The 23,723-nt window shown below is 41.1% G+C and overlaps 1 protein-coding gene across 11 annotated transcripts in view; it reads left to right on the forward strand.

Annotated features, from left to right (window-relative positions):
- The window catches only part of THSD7B (thrombospondin type 1 domain containing 7B), a 646,019-nt gene that overhangs the window by 417,201 nt on the left and 205,095 nt on the right, over window positions 1-23,723 (forward strand). For all 11 annotated transcript variants that reach the window (XM_081005543.1, XM_081005546.1, XM_081005545.1 and 8 more), the window contains 3 exons: window positions 1,880-2,131; window positions 8,380-8,546; window positions 22,539-22,694. In XM_081005543.1, coding sequence (XP_080861669.1) covers window positions 1,880-2,131; window positions 8,380-8,546; window positions 22,539-22,694 — 575 coding nt within the window. The remainder of the gene's footprint in view (window positions 1-1,879; window positions 2,132-8,379; window positions 8,547-22,538; window positions 22,695-23,723) is intronic.

The raw sequence follows: 23,723 nt of genomic DNA on the forward strand, positions 1-23,723 counted from the left end.
ATTCACAGGCGCAGAATAGCTGGAACACATGTTGTTGTACTCATACATACTTCTGGGAATCAACTGCTGCATTCAGAGATGTGCTGTGTTCGGCACTCTTCCTTTCATGCAACTGAATCTCTGGTCAGGCCAATCCATGAGAATAATTTGTAGTTTCCTGAGCTAGCAACAATATTATTCTGGTTCATTACTGTACTTCCATTATTACCATACAGGCCACATTAATCCTTCTATCATGGTGAGTGAGGTGGAGCAACACTGCTGTATTTTTGGCAGAGTATGCCTCAACAGGAAATCCTGAAGAAGAAAAAACTGTTCTTCTGGAACAGTTAAATATAAAATATATTAGCACTGATATTTGGCTTAAGTTGGTGATATGAAAAACATTAAAAGTTTTTGAAGTAATTGTGCTCATAAGTTTCTCAGGCTGTTCCCAGTGTTTTCTCATAATCTGTACTTCTCAATGGGTTGGTCATCGCATGTGATGTGCGTGTTTTTTTTTAATGTTGCTGAACATCTTGTACAACCACTGAAATAGCCTTTTAAGGACCTGCTGTTTATTATGCTATATCTTTTAAGGGGGCATTGGTTAGGCGAAAAGTTGATCTTTTTTATTGGTTAGAGAAAGAGTACTTGGGTTCAAAGATATAGCTTGCCTTAATCTTGTTTGCACCAGTTGCACCAAGAGTTTCGGTAGTTGACTTCAATATATACCAGTTAAACTTGAAACATGGTTCACAGATGGAAAAGAAAAGTGTTAAAATAGCTTCACCAGTTTACATTTTTTAAATTGGCTAGAAGTGCTGATGACACCATTTTCCTTTACCGCATTGGGAACAGGAATGTGGAAAGTTGTTTCCTTGGATCAGATATGGATGGTAGTAGTGTCATTTTTCTACTGGGGATTGGCATTCCCAGTGCAGTCCCTGGTGGAAAAAGACTCCACGTGTTCTGCCCATGCCCATCCCTGATTCTGCCTCCTTTGCGTGATCCAGGGTCAGTTACCAGGCCTTGAAGCAATGGAATGGGAGGTAGCAGCAGTGGTGAGATTTGCTATTCTGAGCTCAACTGGGACCTTTCCATCCCATTTGCCTCGATACGAAGCTGCAAGCACTCAAACAGAGGCAATCACTTTTGTGGTCACCTCTGTTGGCATGTTCATGCCACCTAGTAATAGCGCCCCTCCTGTATCCAAATAAAATACCTGAAAGATCCTATTCAGATTTTCACACAGACCAAATATCAATTAAATTAGTTTTCCATCTGCAAAGCAGAAACAACCCTTTAGTACCTTTGCAATTTTATGCTACATTTAGTGTAATTAACCTCACATTATGGGTAATTAAACACTGTGATCCTGTTTTAAAAATGTAGCATCATGAGACATTATGAAGAAAGGGGGCGTTTCAGCTTGTCTTTCATTTCATGAAATTTATGATTTAGATATTTATTTATTTATTTGGGGAATAAACACATTAGTGGAGGTGTCTTCTATATTGCATTTGCATGCAGCTTTTGCCTAGGTTGTTTAAAGTTTCCAAGCAGTGGCTTGGCTTTGCCATGCAAACAGTTGCAATTGGCGTCCCTGAAGTTGAGAGTGGGAGGGGAGTGCTAGCACCCTTGAAAGCTAGCTGTGGACTTACATAATTTTAAAGAAACATTAATTTTAACCAGACATGGAGTTGTTGCTTTTTCCATGGCCCTGGAATGTCTTGGGTTTCTCTCTTCCCAATGGAGGCTTGGTAAAATGTAACTTGCAGATCTGGCTATTACGGAATGCTTCATAGTCTTCCTGCTTCTGTTTAATCACAGACCAGGTATAAGAGAGAATGCTTCAGGGTTGTTGTGGTGTTGTTAACAAAATACTTTCTTATCACAGCCTTTGTGTGCAAGAAACCATCCCTTTGACCTTTCAGTCCTGTGTTATGCCTAAAGACTGTGAAACATCAGACTGGTCTTCATGGAGCTCCTGTTCAAAGACTTGTCACTCAGGGGATCTCTCACCAGGATACCGAATTAGAACTCGGAGTATAAAGCATGTTGCTGTAGGAGCCGGCCGAGAATGTCCTGAAACAGAAGAAAGGGAAGCCTGCAATGTTGGAGGAGGTGATCGTGCTCATCCATGCCCAAGGTAGATTCCATCATCATCATCATCATCATCATCATCATCATATTATATTATTTATACCCCACCCATCTGGCTGGGTTTCCCCAGCCACTCTTGGCGGCTTCCAACAAAATATTAAAATACAGTGGTCTGTTAAACATCCTTGCCTTCATTTTCCCTTTATTCAAAGGGGGTCTGAACCTCAAATACATTGGATGTTTTAGTAACTTTTGTTCATCTGGTATTACTTGCTTGGCCTGTGGCCCTGTGAGCGCAGAGTAAGGACATGCCTCAGTGCAGATTTGTTTGTACATCTGTGTGTATGTCTTTACATGTGCATGCATGTGCGTGTGGCGATCACACAGGGTCCCCGGACGTTTCACCATCTATTGATCCCTGTGCCACCACTTTATTTCTCGCTGCCACCACCCAGGCCCTACCTGGTACAATACTGAGTCCAGTCAGGGTTAAATTGGAACATAAACTTCTGTTTATTTATTGCAGTTTAACAAGTGTTTGGTTTCATAAACAGTATTGGTCAATTACAATCATGGGGTGCCTATCCAGACCTATAACTTCTGCTACCTGCTCTCACTCACTAAACCACCTCTCAGTTATTTACTTGCTTTCCTAGCACCTAACTGTTCCTGACTCAGCTTGTTTCACTACACGAACTCAACCTACCCACAGACTCTATCCCAAATCTCTCCCACTTCAACCAACCACTCAACTCCCAACGAATTCCTCCCTTCGCCTCTCCCAGAGCTGGTTTTATAGTCCCTCTGACTCTACCCCCCTGGGTTCTGATTGGGTAACCTGTTCAACTATTTCACCTCCAGCACTCTCATATGTTAATGTCACAGTGCACTCTCTCTGACTCCCTCTGTGGCATCTTTTAAAGAGAACCCCATTTTTACTCTCTCCATTCCCTCTGTCAGCACCGAGAGCAAGAGTGACTTGAAATACAGCCACATAAATTGCTTGTCTTCGACCATCTTAGATGGTCCTGGGTGGGACTGCCAGCCCACAGACCTAATCATCAGGTGTATGGCAGGTTAAGGTGGGTTTTGGATGAAAGATGCTTTGCTGATTGGTCAGCTGATTGGCGGTGCCTGCAAAGCGTCTTGCACAGTGCTTGCCAAGAACCAACTGTTAGCTGCTTGTCAATTCTAAGAGAACACTGAGCAAGCTGTGCAGGCAAAAACAGGTCACCTGACATCATTGCTCCTGTGTTATAGGGACAGGAAGTCAACAGCTTTTGGTGAGCTGCTCTCTGTGGTCTGCCTCTTTTATTCCCGTTCCCAGCAGCATCAGTCCTGACAGCCCTATTGGTGACACAGAAGGTGGGCAGAAGGGACAGAGGCATCAAAGGGGAGGTTGTGACCATGTAAAATCCAACTCCAGATCTGCAGGGTACTTGGTGTGAAGTTGACCAGGAACTTTATATTCCATGTGTACAGGAAGGTGTGTGCAGTCTTGACTCACTGCATTGCCTTCTTGTTATGACGAACTATGGTTTGTTGCTATGTCTGAAAGTGTCCCCAGGGAAATGTGAAGATTGTCAAGATGAAAGTCACGTTAGGATTTGAATGTAATTGAAGGTTTGTGTAGTAGGCTAGAAATCTAGCTACTCGTTTGCAGAAAGTGGGAAAACAGAAAGGGGTATTTAACTGAAACCTGCTATGCAGTTTGACATGGTTAACCAAACAAACAAACAGCAGTCACCTATAGCAGCTGGTCATGTAGCAGGGTGGTTCAGCTGCACTGTTTTCAGACAGTAATGTTAGATTTATGGGTTTAGAAGCCATGCAGATTCATGTTTACAGAATGGAAGCTGCTACAGCAGCATGCTGGGCATCTATGCTTTGCAAAGGTGTATAAGGAAGACAATGTGGTCATTTTCCAAGCTACCCAGCCAAATGCAGAGAGGAGCATGCTCAAAATGATTTCTATACTGCCACCCCCACCTCACCCCACCCTGCAGTTTCTAATATGCACAACTGTGCATATACTGTCTTGTATGCAGGCAAGGGGTTGGATCCTTTGCAGACAAGTTTGTAGCTTGTCATAGAAGTCATAGAAGTGGCTTCTACTCTTATCATAGATTAGTGGTTGCCATATTTCAAAAAGTGAAAATCTGGACACATTAAGTTTAGTTTTGGTTTTCTTTGGACAAAGTTGTTGGGCTTTTTTCAGTTTTGCAAGACATCTGGATTTTCCCAAACATTTCAGCAATTTCTGCCCGGACATTGTTTCACACTGCCCTATTCTGGCTATGTATGGCCACCCTATAATAGATATATTTCCTTAGGATTGGTCATATCATTGTTGAGCTTGGTGCTCGTATTTAGTTCATTTCTTTAATTTCTATCTGGTGATTTAGCTTCAAGAGTCTTCATTCTATCATAATGGTAGAAGTTTTTCTTGAGTGGTTGTAGTTTCAAGTGCCTTTTAAAAGTTTCATATACTTAGATTATTGTTGTATTGAAAAGAGCCCTGAATTTTGCTATCTGCTCCTGGCTCTTCTGAAACAGGTGGTGTAATACTTAGGAAATCTTTCTGAGGGGGAAAACAGTGCAGAGGTTGTGAGTGTGGTGTGCACTATACAATTGTGTTACTTCAAAATCAGCAGCCTGCTCATCATCCATGTATGTCTTGCTATCAGTAGAAGAGAGAGGGCACTTACATTTGTTGCTTGATTAGATCTTGGGGGGGGAGGGAGCTCTTGTATGCTGATTTTTACTTTTCCATCCCCAATTCATGTCAATCAGTAAGACAAAAGGGTAGATTGCATGACTGATTTTGTTCTCTGTGCACAGTGCATTGTTACGCATGACAGTCATGTGACTGAAATATACCAGCCGCCAGCTAAGGAGTGAGGAAAGAGATTTGTATCTGCAGCATCTTCCTACAGTTTTTATCAATAGCAGGAGACATAAAATATGAGGCATGAACAATGGTCCAAGGTTGAAGTATTTTGTTGTGTCTGATGTGTTGTATGGGTGGCCACTTGCACATCACCCCAAAGATGAAACGCATTGCTAAAAAAGAAGGGTACAGATTTGCATAAACGTGCATATGTGTAGATACCACTTTATAAATAATTATGATAAAGAGAGATCCACTGGTGTAAGCAAGACTGTGATTATGTGCCAAGTCTGCTGTCCAAGTGCTAACCTGCTCTCCCTTCTTATGCTATTTAGTCTTTAAAAAGAACCCAGTCAGATGAGCAGAGAATAATCATGATCATCATCAGATTTGGGCCAGACAGCACTTCAGCTAGAGGATGACTTCAGAAGACTATCCTCTGTATGACACAGTACCACTCTATATGACACTCCAACCTCCTATCTATGGTTTTTTGTCTGGTATTTTTTTTTTGCTTTCCGGTTGAGGGGCATGGAGAGATTGAAACAGATCTACATCAATATTCCATACTTGTGGGTTAACTAGAAAGTGCTTCTCTGCTTACTTTTGTCATATACACACAGGTCCCGCTATCCACCCACTTGTTATGTGAAAATTCAGTTAACCAAACATAAAGAATCATGCCCAGACTTCCTTCCTTGTTTGTGCTTTGCTGCTCAGCATCAGCAGTGCTATTTTTCTAGAAAAAGAGGTGTCAGAACTCACCATGAATGCCTCCCCTGCTCCCTTATAATAGCAATGGCGCCTGCCTGAGTTTCAGCACATTGCAGGAGAGGGAGGGCTTTGCATTTAGCAAATCTGAAGCTTCCATGGATCCACCTTGATTCAGGTCCCTAGAACATCTCCCTTTTACTGTCTCCTTCATCAGAGCACTGGCAGTGGAGGAGACGAAACATCTACAGATGTTTCCACAGCTGAAAAGAGGATGCTTCTGTGGGCATACCTTCTTCTTCATTCACAAAGTTCACTCTCCATACTCTTAAGGCCCCTTGAGTTGTTCTCCGATGGCCCATAAGATTTCAGCCTAAACTTTGTTGTACCATTTTAATGTTTTTCTCTTTCTAGTTTAGAAATGTGCTACACAGTCCTGATTCTGCTGTCCGTCTGTGCTTCAACAATGCTAAACATTTTCAATGGGGTTCACACCTGCAGTGACTCTTTGCTTATTTGCCTAAACACTAATTTAAATCAACACACATCTACTTAAAGCAAGAGTTGTTAGTGACTAAATGAGAGTGTGTACCTGCCCTTAAGCATTTGGTGTTATAAATCGGTTTCCATTTAGCCCTGAGAAATGTGACATTAATGTGGGAAACAAAACACAGTACTTTGCCTTGTTGCTGTTCAGCTAACTACTTCAGAATTGAAATTGTCTGTATGGAAGAAAAGATAAGCCACGTTAAGGAGGGGTGTTTTTTTTTTAAAGTTACACCTACGAAAAGTTACACCTCCTATTCTGATTTTATGTATTGTGGGAGGACAATGTCATATTTGTCATGTAAGAAGGCTGTCTTGCAGAGATTCTGTTCCTTTGTTTGTTCTTTTCTTTTTCCTAATAATAAATTTTGTCTGTCTTCCCAACTGCACACAAAACAGTGTGTATTTAAATGAGAGAATGACAGTTCATCTAAAAAGTACTGTGAATTAGAAGTAATCAGTATTTTTGTAAGCATCTTCATGCAGTACAGAATTCTAAAGACCTTTCAAAATAGATGCTGATAGTTTGGATAATTTAAGCTGATGCTGAGAAGTGTAATCATCAACTTCATTTTCCATTATTATTATTTTTGTAAATAATTTGAGTCTGGAACAATTTGTTGGAATATTTTACTTTATGAAAGACTGTCTGAAGCACTGGTGCTCATAATAATTAATCAATAGTAGCACCAATAGTGTGCACCAGATTGAGCCAGATCCCAAGCCTATTCTGGTTGACCTGGAATTTACCTGGATTCGGTTGAAGGAATCCCAGATCACCCTGGGTCTAACTGAGTCCATCTAGTACTGCCCAGGGCTGTTAAAAGGGTGTGTGTGCATTTTACACACATATATTTATGTAGCCTGAGATTTATGTTATATTTTATTACACTATTACTGCTTAAATCTCAGACTAAGTTTGCATTGTTTTCTTCAGCTTTTAATGGTAATTTCGTTGCTTTTTAATTGCTGTGTGCCTCATTACTCCCTGCCTCTTTAGCCCATTTATTGTTGGTATATTATAGTGCTTTAAATTGACTTTGTCAAGTGCCATAAAGGCCACCATAGTTAAATTATGGAATACAAATATTTTGAATAAGCAAAATGAAACCAACGGCAGCACTAGTAGTTTCTTGTTTATTGGGATATGGAGAAAGTGTGTGGAATTGAGTTGGTGCTTTTGGTTGCCTGTTGGTAGTAAGGGAACACCTAGCTATTTTAAATGAATTCAGATCTCCAGGGCCAGATGAGCTGCACCCAGGGGTACTAAAGGAGCTTGCAGGTGCAATCTCAGAGCCTATAATCTTTGAGAATTTTTGGAGAACAGGTGAGGTCCCTGAGGACTGAAAGTGGGCAAACAAAGAAGACCTAGGTAACTACTGACCAGTGAGCTTGATTGACCAGTGAACATTGATACCAGGAAAGATCCTAGAACAGATAATTAAACAGTTGATCTCTGAGCACTTAAAAAAGACTGCTGTGATTATTAAGACCCAGCATGGGTTTCTCGAGAATAAGTCATAATAGACGAATCTCATTTCTTTTTTGATAGCGTTACAAGCTTAGTGGATCCAGAGGAATGCTGTGGACGTAGTGTCTCTTGATTTCAAGGCTTTTGACAAAGTCCCCCATGTTATTCATGTTAAGTATAATTGTTTAATTCACACTGAAATGGAGCATGCCTGAATGTGTATCCTAATATCATGAAACTGTTTTGGGTGGTACTGAAGACTACGGAGGGGAGAACAAATGGACAAATATTGTCCCTCATCTATTAATGACAGCAACCACTGGATCAAAAGCCCCTTTCTTGAGCACAAAGGCACCAGCTGGATTCTATTCAGTCCTTTAAAGTGTTTTTGTCAGGCTTCAGAGTTATTTTTAAAAAGAAAGAAAAATGTATAGCTTTTCTTATTTACAGATAAACTATAAGTATTGTGGGAATTTTATTCCCTTAGCAATTTTTCTGGCAGTTGCGTTTTGATTTGGGGAATACTGAGACATGCAGAGGAATCCAAAGTAAGTCCTTTTGTGTTTGATGGGATTTATTCCCAACAAGTGTCTTTAGGATTGCAGCCTCAATAATTTGTTAGCTACTTATAACAAACACGTTTTTACATGAATTAATGTTTGTGATTTTCTGCAAGATATTCATGGAGAACATCTGAATGGAAAGGATGTGACGTCACTCTCCTCCTAGAACAGCAGGACCCCCGACACCATAAGCATTCAGCCCTTTGTGGAGGTGGGGTACAGGTCCGGGAAGTATACTGTGCCCAGATCACACTGGAGGAAACACACAAGTTAAAGGAAGGTATGCTAGAAATTACTTGTATTACCTATAAATAAATAATTGGTATGAAATGATGAAAAGAAGGTTGAGGTTGTACTGCAGTGATATAGGGTTCCGGATTCTACAATTAGAAGTGTAGAGCCTTGGAGGTAGCATTATTTGTTTGCACATTTATGCCAGGGGTTTCCAAGGTGGTGCACATGGGCACACATGTGCCTGCAGGAGCTGTCCATGGTGCCCAGGGGGTCTCCTCCCCTTGCTGAAATTAGGCTTGAAAGAGGCATTCTCTTATTGCCAATAGAATTGGGGGGGGGGGTGATGCTTGCAACTATTTTCTGTTCTGCAAATGTGCTCGTGGACCAAATAGGTTGACAACCCCTGATCTATGCTGTCGATTCTAAAGGATCCAGAATGGATAACGATTTGGCTGTCCCTTTCATGCACAAATGAGAAGCTAATGGTGTACTCAAAGGCTTTACCATTCACTGCAGTGGAAGAATCAGACTAGAATATGGGGAAGCCCATAAGAATTTCTGGTGAAGTTCCAATTTATAAAGATGCGTATACCCTGGTTTTCATAACAGATAGATAGCTAAATTGTAAAGGGAAAATTGGAGACCCCACTTTCAAACAGTTCTCACAACAGACAATTGTCAGAAAGGTTTGTTTCTCCTATCCCCTTTCCTTTTCCTTTCTCTCTCTGCAGTAGGTCCAAGAATCAAATAATTTTCTATATTCTGAAGAAAAGCAAGAGGATAGACAGATGCCTGATGAATAATTTATCTTTGTCTATTTTCTTCACTATGCCTACTGCTCCTGCAAAATATGGCTTTGTACAGAGATGTAAGATAGCAAGAGCGTGGCATCACAGCTGAGGACTGACTTGTTTACAAAGGCAAAGCAAGTCTATCTTAGGGCAGATGGTTTGCCCTCATCATCCCTCTTGAGCAGTCCACCTGCTGCAAGCTGATTATCTATGCCGTCAGTTTGAAGGAGGATATCTATTCTGTCACTATGTAGAAGGATTTGTTTTTGTCACCTGTTTGAGCCTCCCACAAATACAGCAGATCATTTGCAAGAGGAATCTTCATTAAGCGATTCTACTTTTTCTGTAACATCAGTTGCTTTCTACGGCTTTTGGGGTTGTCTGGATTGCCCTTGCCTCAATTTCTTTTCTACACATAGCTGCCCTTGTGACACATTCTTTGTTTTCCCTAAATTTTCAGAAACTTACTACCCACTTAAAAGTAAGGGGAGGGGATGGATTGACACAAAGAAACTAGGAAAACCAGGTTTATTTGCTTTATCAAAGGCGTAAAGTAAGGCTTTGGTATGTTCTAGTTTTAAGCTATTAAAAGTGTTCCAAAACAGCCAGTTTCTGGAATGCTGGAAATTAATTATGAAACCCTGGCGTATTGACATTGGTTAATTTCCATGCATTTATCTGGGTAAGTAACTTTAATCAAATGTTTATTGTGTTTTAAACTGGAAATACTGGAGAGCTGTTTCACTTAAGCGTCCTGCAACAGTAAAGACTAGTTCACCCATCCACTTCATTATATTAAAATTACGGGCTTACAAGAGTAGTCCTGTAGTCAAAATAAAAAAATCCTTCCAGTAGCACCTTTAAGACCAACTAAGTTAGTTCTTGGTATGAGCTTTCGTGTGCAAGCACACTTCTTCAGATACACACAGTAGTCCTGTAGTTAAGGCAAGCAGGAAAAACAACTTTCCACCATTACAAGACTCAAGATTCTAAAGGTTTATAAAAATGGCAGCGGTTGAGCTATTTGAAGCTTGAAGCTTGGCGTACACGGTCTTCTTGATTAGTTCTATGAGTGTGCCATATATCCAACCAATCTAAAAAGATGCCACAGGTACAACAAATTTAAAAGTGCTAAAAATCGACACTTTCCTTCACACACACACACACACACACACACACACTCCCAAGAAAGCATATCATATACTGTATTTCTTTCCAATTTTTGTAATGTACTTTGTTCGGGTGTATTGTGGAGCGCAATCCTGCATTGCTTTGGCAAAGTCATGAATAAGAGTTCAAAAGTTAATAGAGTTTTCCTGCCTCATGGAAGTCTGTGGAGAACAAAGAACTGGCAGATAGTGCAGAGCGCGGCCAGATTGAAAAATAAAGCCCAAGGTCCTACCAGTGCTGAAGTACCTGTAGAGGGAACCACATACGGAATTCTCTGTGTAAAACCTATTGCTTTAATTAAGGAATACAAAAGGTGCAGAGGTTAAACATGGGGCTCACTAAGCTTTTTGGAGTCACAGAAACCTGTGCAAGTATATCTAACCCTGCCCAACAGACATGGCAGTCCTCCATGATATAGCCTTAACTCTGATTTTAACTCTGACCTGTCTGTTCTGTTGATCAAATTATATAGAAAACAATAAATTGGCATATATTAGCTGTATGAATACTTGAATACAGTAACAGAACAAAACCGACCTTCAGCAGCGTGTGGGGCGGGGCGTAATGCAAGCGCTTGATTCTCATTTGCACTGTTGTAGTCTTATCATCTCCATTAGGGCAGTCTCACTGGTTGTATTCTCCAAAGGCAGGACTATTCCTTTGAGTGCTTTTCATACCTGGATATAAGTTAAGACCTAATGTGTGATCCAGGTAACTCGCTGAGTACAAAGAACATACAGAAAGTTTCTAAAATTTAGTTCATTTAGAAGGCAAGTTGTCACCAGCTGTGTAAACCCTTTTGAATTCTACTGATTCTGGTGAGAGAGGCTTAAATGTTTATTTAATTATCCAATTTAAATTTGTAGGCTTTGGGCTTAATTTGCCTGGATCAAATATAAGTTTAGTGTCTAGGGGTGACACTCAGATTAGAACTGTAATGTCTACATTGGACCTTCAGTGGTTTCAAATGTGGGTTCCACTGCTGACATCTACTAGAGACCCACCTTTAATTTTGAACTAAATGGCTCCCTGTGTTTCCTTTGTATATTTCTCTTTTTCATATTTTCTCTCTCTCTCCAAAATGTAAGAAGCAGAAGAAAACAGTGATCACTTAACTGCTACAAGCCACTGTAGGCTAAAATGTGACCCAAGTCCACTGCATTAATCAGCCGTGCCCTTGAAGTAAATTTCCAGCTGTGTGACAGCAGCTCTTTCATGAATTTATCACATGGGACTGGGGCTAAGCCTCACAGCTGCAACCATGCCAGCAGAGCTGGTTTCATGACAGTCAAATGTATGATATTGATTCTGTGAGAAAGACCCACATGACTGGACCCTGCACATGTGGCTGTGTGCTTCAGATACAGCCCATAGTCGCATGGGATTGATTCAAAAAACAGCAGCTTTCACACAGCTGGAGGTATATCTAAAGGGCACTTCAAGAAATCTTAAGATGGTGATACAGTAAATAAGATTTTAGACCTTTGTTTGCTCAGAGAGAGGGAGCAGGCCTGTCACAGGATAACATACAGAGCTACTGATCTAGTGTATTGATTCCCCCCCCCCACCCAAAGGAAATGGTTAGTACAAAATAAATATTTCTCATGAATGACCTAATTTACTTGATAAAGGACATACCTTCACAGCAGGGAATAAATATATTCTAACCTGGTGGTGTGAAATTTACATTGTTGGGATGTTCATCTATTGATCTGTAGGTTCTCCACCAAACATTTCTGTGAGTCAAATTGGTAAGATCAAAGCCACATAATGGGATGATAAATATGTAACAGCTGACTTCTTTGTTGGAGACCCTTTGAAACAAGACAGAAAAGGATTCTTCTCAGATCTTTGGGGTGTACAGCTGCAATGCTTCACATTCAGAAATAGAAGGGTTTAAATTCATGAAAGGATGAAAAATATTGGTAATCACACAAGTGGAACATTTCTGGTTTTCAAACATTATGGATCTTCTTAAAGTAGAAGGAACAAGCCCCCCACCCCCCAAAAAGCACCACTCTGAATAAGCATGTTTTTAGAGCAAATAACCATCTTCATTTTGCTGCATTTTCTGACTTTCCTTCTGTAGCCTTTTGTTTCTGGTTCTATCATAAACACAATATTTTTCTGTGGCTCATTGCTGGCTCCCATGTGGCTTCTTCTAGCAGTTCCAGAGCCTTCCTTGCTTTGCCCTTTGGGACTGGCAAGTCTTTTAGAGCTATCATGAGAAACAAGCCAAAAGCACCTTTACCTACAATGAATACCCTATGCCAGTGATGGCCAAACTTGGCTCTCCAGCTGTTTTGGGACTACAGTTCCCATCATCCCTGACCACTGGTCCTGGTAGCTAGGGATGATGGGAGTTGTAGTCCCAAAACAGCTGGAGGGCCAAGTTCGGCCATCACTGCCCTGTGCAATAATGGTAACATTTGCAGTAGTTGGTGCTCAGCTTTGTACAAACCCTACTGTGGCACTCCCCACTCATTGCATCATTTTTCTTTTGCAAGCCTCCCATCGCAACTTAATTGGGCCAAGGCTGCAAGTTTTGCAACCACACAGAGAAATAAAGAGGCAAGATGGAAAAGGTTGGGTGAACTTGGCCATGTTTATTTAAACATTTACACCTCTGCATTGTAGTCAATTCCCAGGCCCCTCCATTCTCTGAGCAGCCAACTGCAGCTGCTTACGACACAGCATTTCAGGCTCCCACAAATTGGTAGTTAGGATATATTCATTACTGTAACCATAGAAGTATCTTCACGCATGGTTCCAATCAGTGGATCTTGGAGATACTATATCTTTCATGATCAGACTCCAGTGGTATTTTCCAAGCTTATTTTCCTGAATGCACTTGCTCTATTGATTGAGATTAGATTGTAAGGAATTTTTTTTTCCATTTACAAACTTGGTGAATGGTCCAAAGGGATGCTAATTTGTCTTGTCTTCTTGGAAGATCAATGCCACTGCCTTGCTAAAGGTGAATAAATATTGCAATCTTGCATCTGTAATTGGGACCATCATTTGTTTTAAATGATCAGTTCATTTATACTAGTTAAGCCAAACATAATTTGCCAGCTCTTTACTAATTTGTGCCTGTTGTCTGAGAGACAATATTTCATATTATAACTCGAGATCCATCATTTTCCCCCAGCCAGTTTATAACAGTGCTGATAGGACACAATAATGTGATTCACAAGTAGGTATATTGATGGCTAAAGGACATTAGCGTAAGTGGTTTGTAGATTGTAACCTATGCAAAAAGAGATTTAAAAATAATAATAAATAGACACTATTCCTATATTGAACTCAGGTAACAATTCCATAGGCTTCTGCTGGATATTAGGCTTAACTTTTGGTGGATATCAAGATGCATTGCCCTGAGAGTTTAATATTGGCTGTAGGGAAGTCAAATCCAATAGCCATCTTGAAGGACAATCTGTCCTGAAGTTCCCATTTTCTTACATCCATTCAAATTTATTTGTAGGTGTTTGGAAAGCTCTCCAACCTAGCTCTGAATTCTTCAAAATGCTTGTTTTCTTCTCAGTCTGTAGGGAGCATAAAGTTAAAGATCCATGAGAAAATATAATCCACTTCCTAAGAGAGTGACAAATGGCTGTGAGAGAACTTAATTATTGCCAGTAAAGAATGCATCCATTTGTGCATGGCCTGTAATTGCTTAATGTTGTTGTCTCCATCGACATGAGAGTGTGAAGATGTAAGTAGTTAAAGCCTACTGACCCAGCATGGCAGTTCAGTTAATTTTACTAAGTAGCTGCTTTTTGTAAAACCTGGTGTTCAGTATTGTTGAGTTCATCCCTCTTGTATCAAGCATTCAAGTGCAAGCCTACAGAAAATCAGCTCTTTTTTCCTAATTGAATTTATCATCTTAGGTAGAGTGCTGTAGAATTTTCAATCACAACACTGGTATTGTGGGGTAAAGTAAATGTAACAAATGGATGGATTGAATATAAAAGCGACAATGTGTAATGTTCTGAGAGGCATGACAGATTGCATTTAACAGCAGTGTTATGTTTATTAAAGTAAAAATGATTTAAAAAACAACTGAGCTTAGGAATAGCTGGTAATTAACTCAGGTGACCTGAAGGAAAGAAAGCTTATTGGATTGGATACAGATCTGCTCTTCCATGAGTGAAAAAGCTCTTTTCATATCACTCCCTGTCTGGACCAGGGTGGTGATTAATGTCTCCTTGTGAGTGAGGGGTCCTGCATGTTTGAAGAAGCTCGTGGTAAAACCACTCCACAAAAAACCCTCCCTAGATTTGGAAGATCTACCGTATTTTTCGCCCCATAGGACGCACTTTTTCCCCTCCAAAAATGAAGGGGAAATGTGTGTGCATCCTATGGGGCGAATGCAGGCTTTCGCTGAAGCCTGGAGAGCGAGAGGCATCGGTGCGCACCGACCCCTCTCGCTCTCCAGGCTTCAGGAAGCTATCCGCAAGCCTTGCAAGCCCGGCGGGAGTTCCCGCGGGCTCACAAGGCTTGCGGGCAGCAGCCTGCAGCCCCGGCGAGTGTCCGCAAGCCTTGCGCTCCCGGCAGGAGGTCCCGCCGAGTGCGCGAGGCTTGGGGTGGCAGCCTGTCACCCGAAGCACGGGGAGCCCTCCGGAGGGCTCCCCGTGTTTCGGGCGATTGTCCGCAAGCCTTGCGCGCCTGGCAGGAGGTCCCGCCGAGCGCGCGAGGCTTGGGGCGAGTGTCCGCAAGCCTCGCGCGCCCGGCAGGAGGTCCCGCCGAGCACGCGAGGCTTGGGGCGGCGGCCTGTCGCCCGAAGCACGGGGAGCCCTCCGGAGGGTGCCCCGTGCTTTGGGCAGGTGTGCGCAAGGCTTGGAGCGGCAGCCGTGGTGGTGGTGGGGGGGAATAATTTTTTTTTATTCATTTCCCCCCCCAAAAAACGAGGTGCGTCCTATGGGCCGGTGCGCCCTATAGGACGAAAAATACGGTAAGTAACTACCAGCCAGCTGCTAATCTCTCCTCCTTGGGCAAAGTTCTTAAGCGGGTGGTTGCAGATCAGATCCATGCACTCCTGGAAGAAACTCCATCCTTATAATATTTAGATATTCCCATATATAGAGAGAGATGAGCACCAAAGACTAGGAAATATAATAATAGGATTTTGATAGCAAGCTTATGGTTGTGTTTGCAGACTCTTAAATGCCTGCTCATCAGAGAATCTGAGAGGTATTAAGACCATGTGCAAAAGGAATGTTAGTTCTTGTTCATTAATTGGTTGAGCAATTAATGTCTATATTTGAAGAAGGACAGATAATGAGGAACGGATACATTGAGACTGACCCATTTGGAATGTTTAAAGTGTTGTGTTTCAGTCATGCCCCTGAATCAGAGGTTTTATGTGTTCTCTGTGCCCAGGTTGCTCACTGAGACCAGTCCCTTCATTCACTTAAACAAACAAACAAACAAACAAACAAACCCCAAAACCAGACCGCTTCTCTTGAACTGAAGAAATGTTTGCAGACAGTTGAATTCTATGAGCATATTGAAACTCCTGTTCCTCCAAAGATTACTGTGAGGTTTAGTGGTAGTAATCCCACAGAACTGGTCCCAGACACAATATGAGTTTTTTTGTTGTGGCCTTTTGGGGAAGTGAAGAACCCCTTACTGTAGTGTTTCTTTCCATTCTGTAGCTTCCCGGTATCCACGCAAAGCTGTACTCATCCTGGGACAGTGTATTTTTCAGCAAGTGGTTGGAATTGATAATGGTTGAAAACTTCAAGCCAGAAACAAATATGATCTGGCTCATACTTGCATCTCATACTAAGAACATTTCTCCAGTATTATGACAATAAAAATTTATTACTCATCTGTTGCATTTCATTCTTTTTTTCATATTGATTTCATTTCTGCAAATTTTTTTCACAAGGTGAAGTGTTCACCTACTTTTCTTACTCCAATAACTTGCATTATTTATTATAGTGTGTGGTCTATATTGCTGGTGTGCTCCAAAATAAATGGATTGCTGCCAAAAGGCATTGGAAAACAGTGTCAAAACAAGTGACATGGCTTCAACAACATGGCTAGTATTGCTTTCTTATAGATGAAACAGAATCCATTTTTGATGACAAAATGCAGTAAGCCCGATTTGCTGGCTTGTATGCCGGTGTATTACCAGAATGATAAATTATTTTGCAAAGCCTAATGCTGAAGGGCATATTAAGAAATGCATGAGACTCTTTGAAAGGGAATGGCTTGATGGTTAAAACTGACTAATATTTATCTTGCACTTTCTGCCAGTTGACTTTTAGAACCTGTAGAAAAGGGCTATTTGCTTTAGAAGCAAGGTGAATTGGATTTCTGCCATCTTGGTGTAGTCCCTAAATGAATATGTCAAAGGCAATATTGTCTCTAAAATAATAATAATAATTCCGAAAGCAGTCTTTTCATCTAAGCAGAACTTTTCATTAGTTTTTTGAATTAAATTTGGGTAATTACCATTTGATTATGAAGTAATATCCTGCAAGTGCCTGAGGAACAAGATATTTATGGGGGGGGGGGAGCGATTCCTGTGAGTTTTTAAAACTCCTGTTAATTCTTGTCATTTCTGCATTTCAGCTTTCCCCATATAATTCTATGCAATGGAATTCTCAGCACATAAAAATGTAGAATAAAAAATATTACAAACCCAACTTACCCTAACACGGTAAATAAAAACTAATATTGAAATCGACTGATAAATACCAGGAAAAAAAATTACATACATTTATAGCAATGTGTAACTTTTTTCAGAAGAACTGAACTATTGTGCTTTGACACAGCTCTATCTTTTCACATGCAGGGAAGTCAGTTTTTGATTTCTTTGTCTATGACGGACGAGAACTGTAAGATGCTTCAACTAGAGGCAGACAAAGCCCCAAACCAGCTGGCTAAAAGACCAAAAACCCTATCCCCAAATCACGTACCAGATGAAAGCTCCAACATAGAGAAGGAAAACCACTTCATAGCAACTACTGAACAAAAACATAAAGCTCAGGATGCACTAATTGAAAGATTAGCATCCATAAGGAAATCTATTACACTCCTAGCCACACCCGTCACCAGGGAATTTAACTATGCAACCTATACCACAAAACCTTTATCCAACAACGAGTGGATACTAAGGCTATTCCTATCGCCAGAGGAACTCGGACCTACGGAACCACCTATAACAAAGAAAACAATAACACATCAAGCTGAAATAGCGGTACCACCAGGCAAGAACGGTTCAATCTTTGTGGACAACCTAGGAGCCCTAGACACCATTCACACGGACTGAAATAAGGTCACGGGGAAAGAACGCCCCTCCGGGACACTAAAATGTGTCCAAGTTCACACCGTGCCAAAATGTCCCACTACGCACCCCAAAACGGACATAACGAATGATAAATCCCAAATCGGCTATAAACCTAAGCTTGATTGTCCCTTGAGATGTCTGACAACCAAAAATCACAAGCTGACCACCTGTACGTGGAACATCGCAGGGTGGGGAGCTAAAACAAAGATCCCAATCTAATGGACTTTCTTACTAAATTTGACATCCTGTTCATCCAGGAAACCTGGTCGATAGACGAGCTCTACCTGGATAATTACCACTCGTGTATTAAAAGAGCAACACCTAGTCAAAGAGGGGGCAGACCCAAAGGAGGCTTAGCCTTACTGTTCTCAACGCAGATACAAGCTAATATTATCCAATTACCCTCCAATGATGAATGGTCTGTAGCAGCAGTTTTAGATTTCGGACAAAGCAAACTGCTATGCATAGACTTATACTTACCTACATGTCGTCGGCAGGCACAAGTAGAACAACTATGGAAAGAAGTGGAAGCCCACGTGGTGCAATGGAGGAGACAACACCCGTCAGCCATGATATTACTAGCTGGTGACCTAAACGCAAGAGTGGGCCCTAACGACAACGCCCTATATGCACATTTTCACCAATGGCCTCCAGAAATGGAAACTATCCCACCCCTAATGATAAGATCATCCTACGATAAGACATGCAACATTGGAGGACTACATTTAGCACACATGGCCTACAGACAGAATCTACACTTACTGAATGGGGCTATACAAGGAGATTATCCTGGTCAATACACATATTGGTATAGGACACAAACTGTCAACGATAGATTATTGCATTGTTTCCCAGGACCTGATCCCTAGGATATCAAAATTCACCATTACAGCAAGAGCTGAAAGTGATCATCTACCTTTATCCCTTGTGTGTGATTTACCCTTCGATCTGCCCAAACCACAACACAGATATCAACCAGATCTAACACCCTGAACAGGCCTCAAGAAAATCAGATGGAACGGACAAGTGAGCGAGCGGATATCTAACTGGTACAAAACTGAGGAGAGCTACCGTCTCTCAAAAGCAATTATGGAAGGGTGCTTAGAAATAGAGGAGAGCGCCCCGAACATGATGACAACATATGAAATGCTTATACAAAAAATTCAAGAGTTTGTTGTAAAACCGAATTCCAAGTCTCCCCACCATCGGAAAACTTCCAGGGAGTGGTTCGATCATGAGTGTATAACCTCCAATAAATCATTGATCCACTCCTTCATCTGCCATAAGGATAATCCAACAGAGGATAACAGACAAAAGATGCTTGAAGCCAAAAGAAGTTACAAAAAACTTCTGACTCAAAAGAAAAGATACGCAATGAAGTTATTATGGCAGCAACTGATAGAGGCCTCCAAATCAAGTAAGCCATCATTATTCTGGAGAATCGTAGCTGTACAGCCGGATAGGGGCCTATCACAACTATCCTGCTGCATATCAATGAAAGCCTGGGAAACGCACTTCCATAATCTTTACGAGGAATCTAGCGATGAGTCCTATGCACTAGACATACCGGATGACCAGATACAGCCATGGCCAGCAGTCTCATTAACAGAGACCCATTTGCTGATTGACCAACTAAAGAACAGGAAAGCCCCCGGAATTGACTGTATACCAGCGGAACTATTTAAAACCAATGCGAACTGGTGGGCCCCCTTGCTAGCCTCTCTGTTCACATATATAGATAGAACTGCACAGATCCCATACGACTGGGGGACTTCCATCATTATTCCCATTTACAAAAAAGGCTCGAGGGACGATCCCTCCAACTATAGACCTATAAGCCTCCTGAATATAATAAGTAAATTATATGCTAAACACCTCAGCGAGAAACTGTGCGAATGGATAGAAAGAGCGAAGATTCTTGATGATGCACAGGCAGGATTTAGACAAGGGAGATCCACAATGGATCACTGCCTGATCTTACAGCACCTAGCTGAGAAATACACATCGCACCACAATCACCACCTATTCGCAGCATTTGTAGATTTTAAAGCAGCCTTTGACTCCATCCCAAGAACTCGACTCTGGGAGAAACTCAACAAATCATCCATAGACCGACGTCTGCTGCTACTAATATACAAACTGTACAACAACACACGACTTCATATAAGATGCAGCCAAGAAGGTCAACTCTCTAATTTCATTAGAACAACAAAGGGAGTTAAACAAGGATGCATTTTGGCCCCCTTTTTGTTCAACATCTATATAAACTCCCTAATAGACCACCTACAAGGAGCGGATACACACGCCCCAAAATTAGCAGACAAAAAACTGCCTATCCTACTCTATGCAGACGATGCGGTTATATTGTCCCAGACTCAGATGGGCCTCAAAAGAGCTCTTAACAGCTTATCCCAATATTGTAGAGAAGAGAAACTAGCAGTGAACTACCAAAAAACAAAAATCATGGTTTTCTCTAACAAAAGGAAAATATACAGATGGAACTTAGACAATCAGGAGATTGAACAAGTGACATGCTTTAAATATCTAGGAGTGATATTCCAAGCATCAAGGAAGAAGACTGCCCACATAAACTACAGCTCCTTTACAGCACAAAAAAGTACAACAGCAATCCTAAGTTTCCATCGTACAACGGGAGGAAATTTCATTCCTGCTACAATTAAACTATTCGTTGCAAAACCAACAGCACAAATCCTATACGGCGCACCACTTGTCTCCCTCTCTAATCTAGACCCATATGAGAAGATACAATCAGGTTTCCTTAGATCACTCCTGCAAACACCTAAATGCGTCCCAAACGCCGCCCTACGACTGGAAGCGGGCTTATACAGCATTAAAGCCAAAGTATGGATAAGAACCTTATGCACTTGGCTAAGACTTAACAACTCGCCGGTTGGACTACTTTCCCTGATGCTTCTTGACAAATTCCAATCTAGCTGGTTGAAGGGCATTCTCAGAAAACTGACCACATATGGTCTCTCCCCAGAGTATTTATTAAGTTTAGAAAGGGGAAGGGCCAAGAACATAATCAAAGAAAGACTCAGGGACATTGAAACCCAAAATGACTTTAACCAACTTCCGATAACTTATAAACTTCTATACAATTCCCAAAGGCCCCATCTAGCAAACTATCTCAAAGTTCTAGACAACGCTAAACACCGATGGGCATTTTCCAGGGCCCGCTTTAACGCTCTCCCTTCAGCTCTTCTAGAGGGAAGATACAATAAAATACCAATCGAACAAAGATTATGTCCCTGTAACAGCAATGAAATCGAAACCATTGGGCATGTCATCTTATACTGCCCATTATATCGAGACTCAATAAAAGAGCTGATCGAACCGATTCTGAGGAAAATACCTCGTAGTACAGACGACACCTATATCAGACACCTCTTAGCTGACAAAGAGCCCAAAATTAACAGGTCCGTGGCAAAGTACTGTTACATTGCAACAAGAATAAGACGAGCAATGATGTCTACAAAGGAGTTCAAACTGTAAACATCGAAGGAACGATAATAAACAGTAGCGACTCCTGAACTGAATTTTAAAATCTTAAAACTCGAAACCTGGTCATAAATATAAGCACCAATTCTGTGAATTGGCCATATTTTTACTGTTACTTGTAGCACAATACTACTCTTAATGTCATATTTTATAAATTGCTTCCTGGTCATTGACCGTATTAAAGATATTTGATTTGATTTCTTTGGAAACCAGATTTCATATTGAATTATAGGTTTCATTATGTTCCCAATTGGAAGGGAGCCCCAGGGTCATCTAGTCCAACCCCTGCAATGCAGGAATCTCAGCATGTGGCCCACTATACAATTTGAAACCATACTGGAGACTGCTGGAAGGCAAATTAGCTTATTTCCACTAATTTCCTCTGAAATGGTGCTCCTATGGGTTGGGGAATGCTGCATAGTGGACTGCAGTAGTTAGAGAAATTTGGCAAAAAAATCAGGTCTCTCATGCAATCAGAAGTGTTTTCCATATTGTGCAATAACTGGATGCAAAGTTTAGAAATTAATTGCATTCATTTCTACCAATATCTTTTTGTATCTCAATGTTTGTGAATAAGTATTTAAAGTAATTAGGGCATTTCAGACTATGTGAGTGCCTTGTTTTAGGTTCTCTCCATTTTGATTCTCTCCATCAGTCATTGAGGCTCTTTTTAAAAAAACAACAAACAATCTCACTCCACATCATATTTCCTTATCAAGCTCTTTACTCTTGGGACTCAGCTAGACTGGTAAAGAAAAAGTGATTATACACATTGTATGTGTGATATAACATTGTGCCACCAGGTGGCAACGCGGAGTCCCGCTTTTGTCTACCCGTTTTCCCTCTTTAAATTTACAACACTTTAAACTTAAACGCTTCTTTGATGTGTCTAGATCCAGCCTAATAATGTCACACAAGTAAGGAGAATGAGCTTCTGCTTTAGAGATTACTTATGTAGTAAGGACTTCTAAATGCACTCCCCACCCTGCCCCCAGATTAGACAGAGTTCGCTGTGATCCTTTTAAAAAAGTAAAGAAAACTATATCCGTTTTAAACAAATTGTTCTTAGCTGCTGTGCTGAATTGCATCAGGGACACTAATTATTGTGCTGATTACACTGTTGTTAGCTTGGATTCTGAAATAATGTTGGTGGTTGCTTGAGAATATATTTGTTCTGCATTGCAAAACACTCCACGATTTGAAGGAATAATCTCTGTGTTTTTTCCTCCCTCTTGTTTTCTTTTTCTTCCTTAAGTGGCTAGACCTGTTGAAAAAAAGCTGTGTCTCGCTCCTGCTCCCCCGGCTTCCCAACTGTGCAATATCCCATGCCCTCCTGAATGCCTGGTTTCTTCCTGGTTGGGATGGGGGCCTTGCATTCATGAAAACTGCCAAGATAATCAAGGGAAAAAAGGTGAGTTCTGAACTACTTTCTAACAGCTTTTTGTAGGAGTGGGGCCTTGCTACATTAGAAAACTGGATGAATCTAATGTATAAAAGCTGACTTTATATTTATAATTAATCATATTTAGTGTGTTTTGTGGGGTAGGGACTGCTAGTTTCTCCACAGCTTATTGATACCAATGGACATCACAGCCCAAAATGTGTAACCTGATTATTTTTTTTACTATGTAAATAATTTTATAACTATTTGGGTCATTATATTAAAACGTAAAACTGCATAAGGCAAAGGACTGTAATTCAGTGGCATAGCATCTGCTTCGTGTGGGAAAATACATTTTTATATACCTGTTTTGTCTTCTATTGGCAGGGTTTTGTTTTTTTTAAATCTTTTTGTAAACTGCTTGCAGGTTCTATTCACAACAAAGCAGTATATAAATACATAAATTAACAGACCCATGGCATCTCCAGGCAAGTTTGAGAACATCCCCTGTCTGAAACCCTGGAGAGGCTACTGATCGGTGGCATAGACAATACTGTACTAGATGAATAAATGAACACAGTGCATGCTACTTGCTCCAATGAGAGTCAGTGGTGGCCACCAATTGGATGGCTTTAAAAGAGAATTCAACCCATTCATGGAGGATAAGGCTGCTCAGTGGTTGCTCACCATAATGGCTATGCTTTACTTCCATTGTTGGAGACAGTATGCTTCTGAAAACCAGTTACTGGAAACAGCAGGAGATGCGAGCGCCATTGCACTCAGTTCTTGCTTGTAGGCTTCCCACAGGATGCTGGATCAGATGGGCCATTGACCTGATCCAACAGGCTTTAATTGCTGGCATCCATCTGTCTTGAGAGACAATGAAATGCACCTCCAGGGGTGAAGTCAAGCTGCTGTGTTGGCAGCACTGAAGAGGCCTCCCTGAGGTGTAAGCCCAGGCAGTTGTGTTTGGAGGTCCTGGGCTGTCCAGATGCTGATGCGGTTCAAAAGGAAAGCAGAGCAATATGTTTGACCGGATATGAAGACTGCGAAATATCA

Source organism: Podarcis pityusensis (assembly GCF_964106645.2).
Source record: "Podarcis pityusensis genome assembly, chromosome: 1".
Classification (NCBI taxonomy): Eukaryota; Metazoa; Chordata; class Lepidosauria; order Squamata; family Lacertidae; genus Podarcis; species Podarcis pityusensis.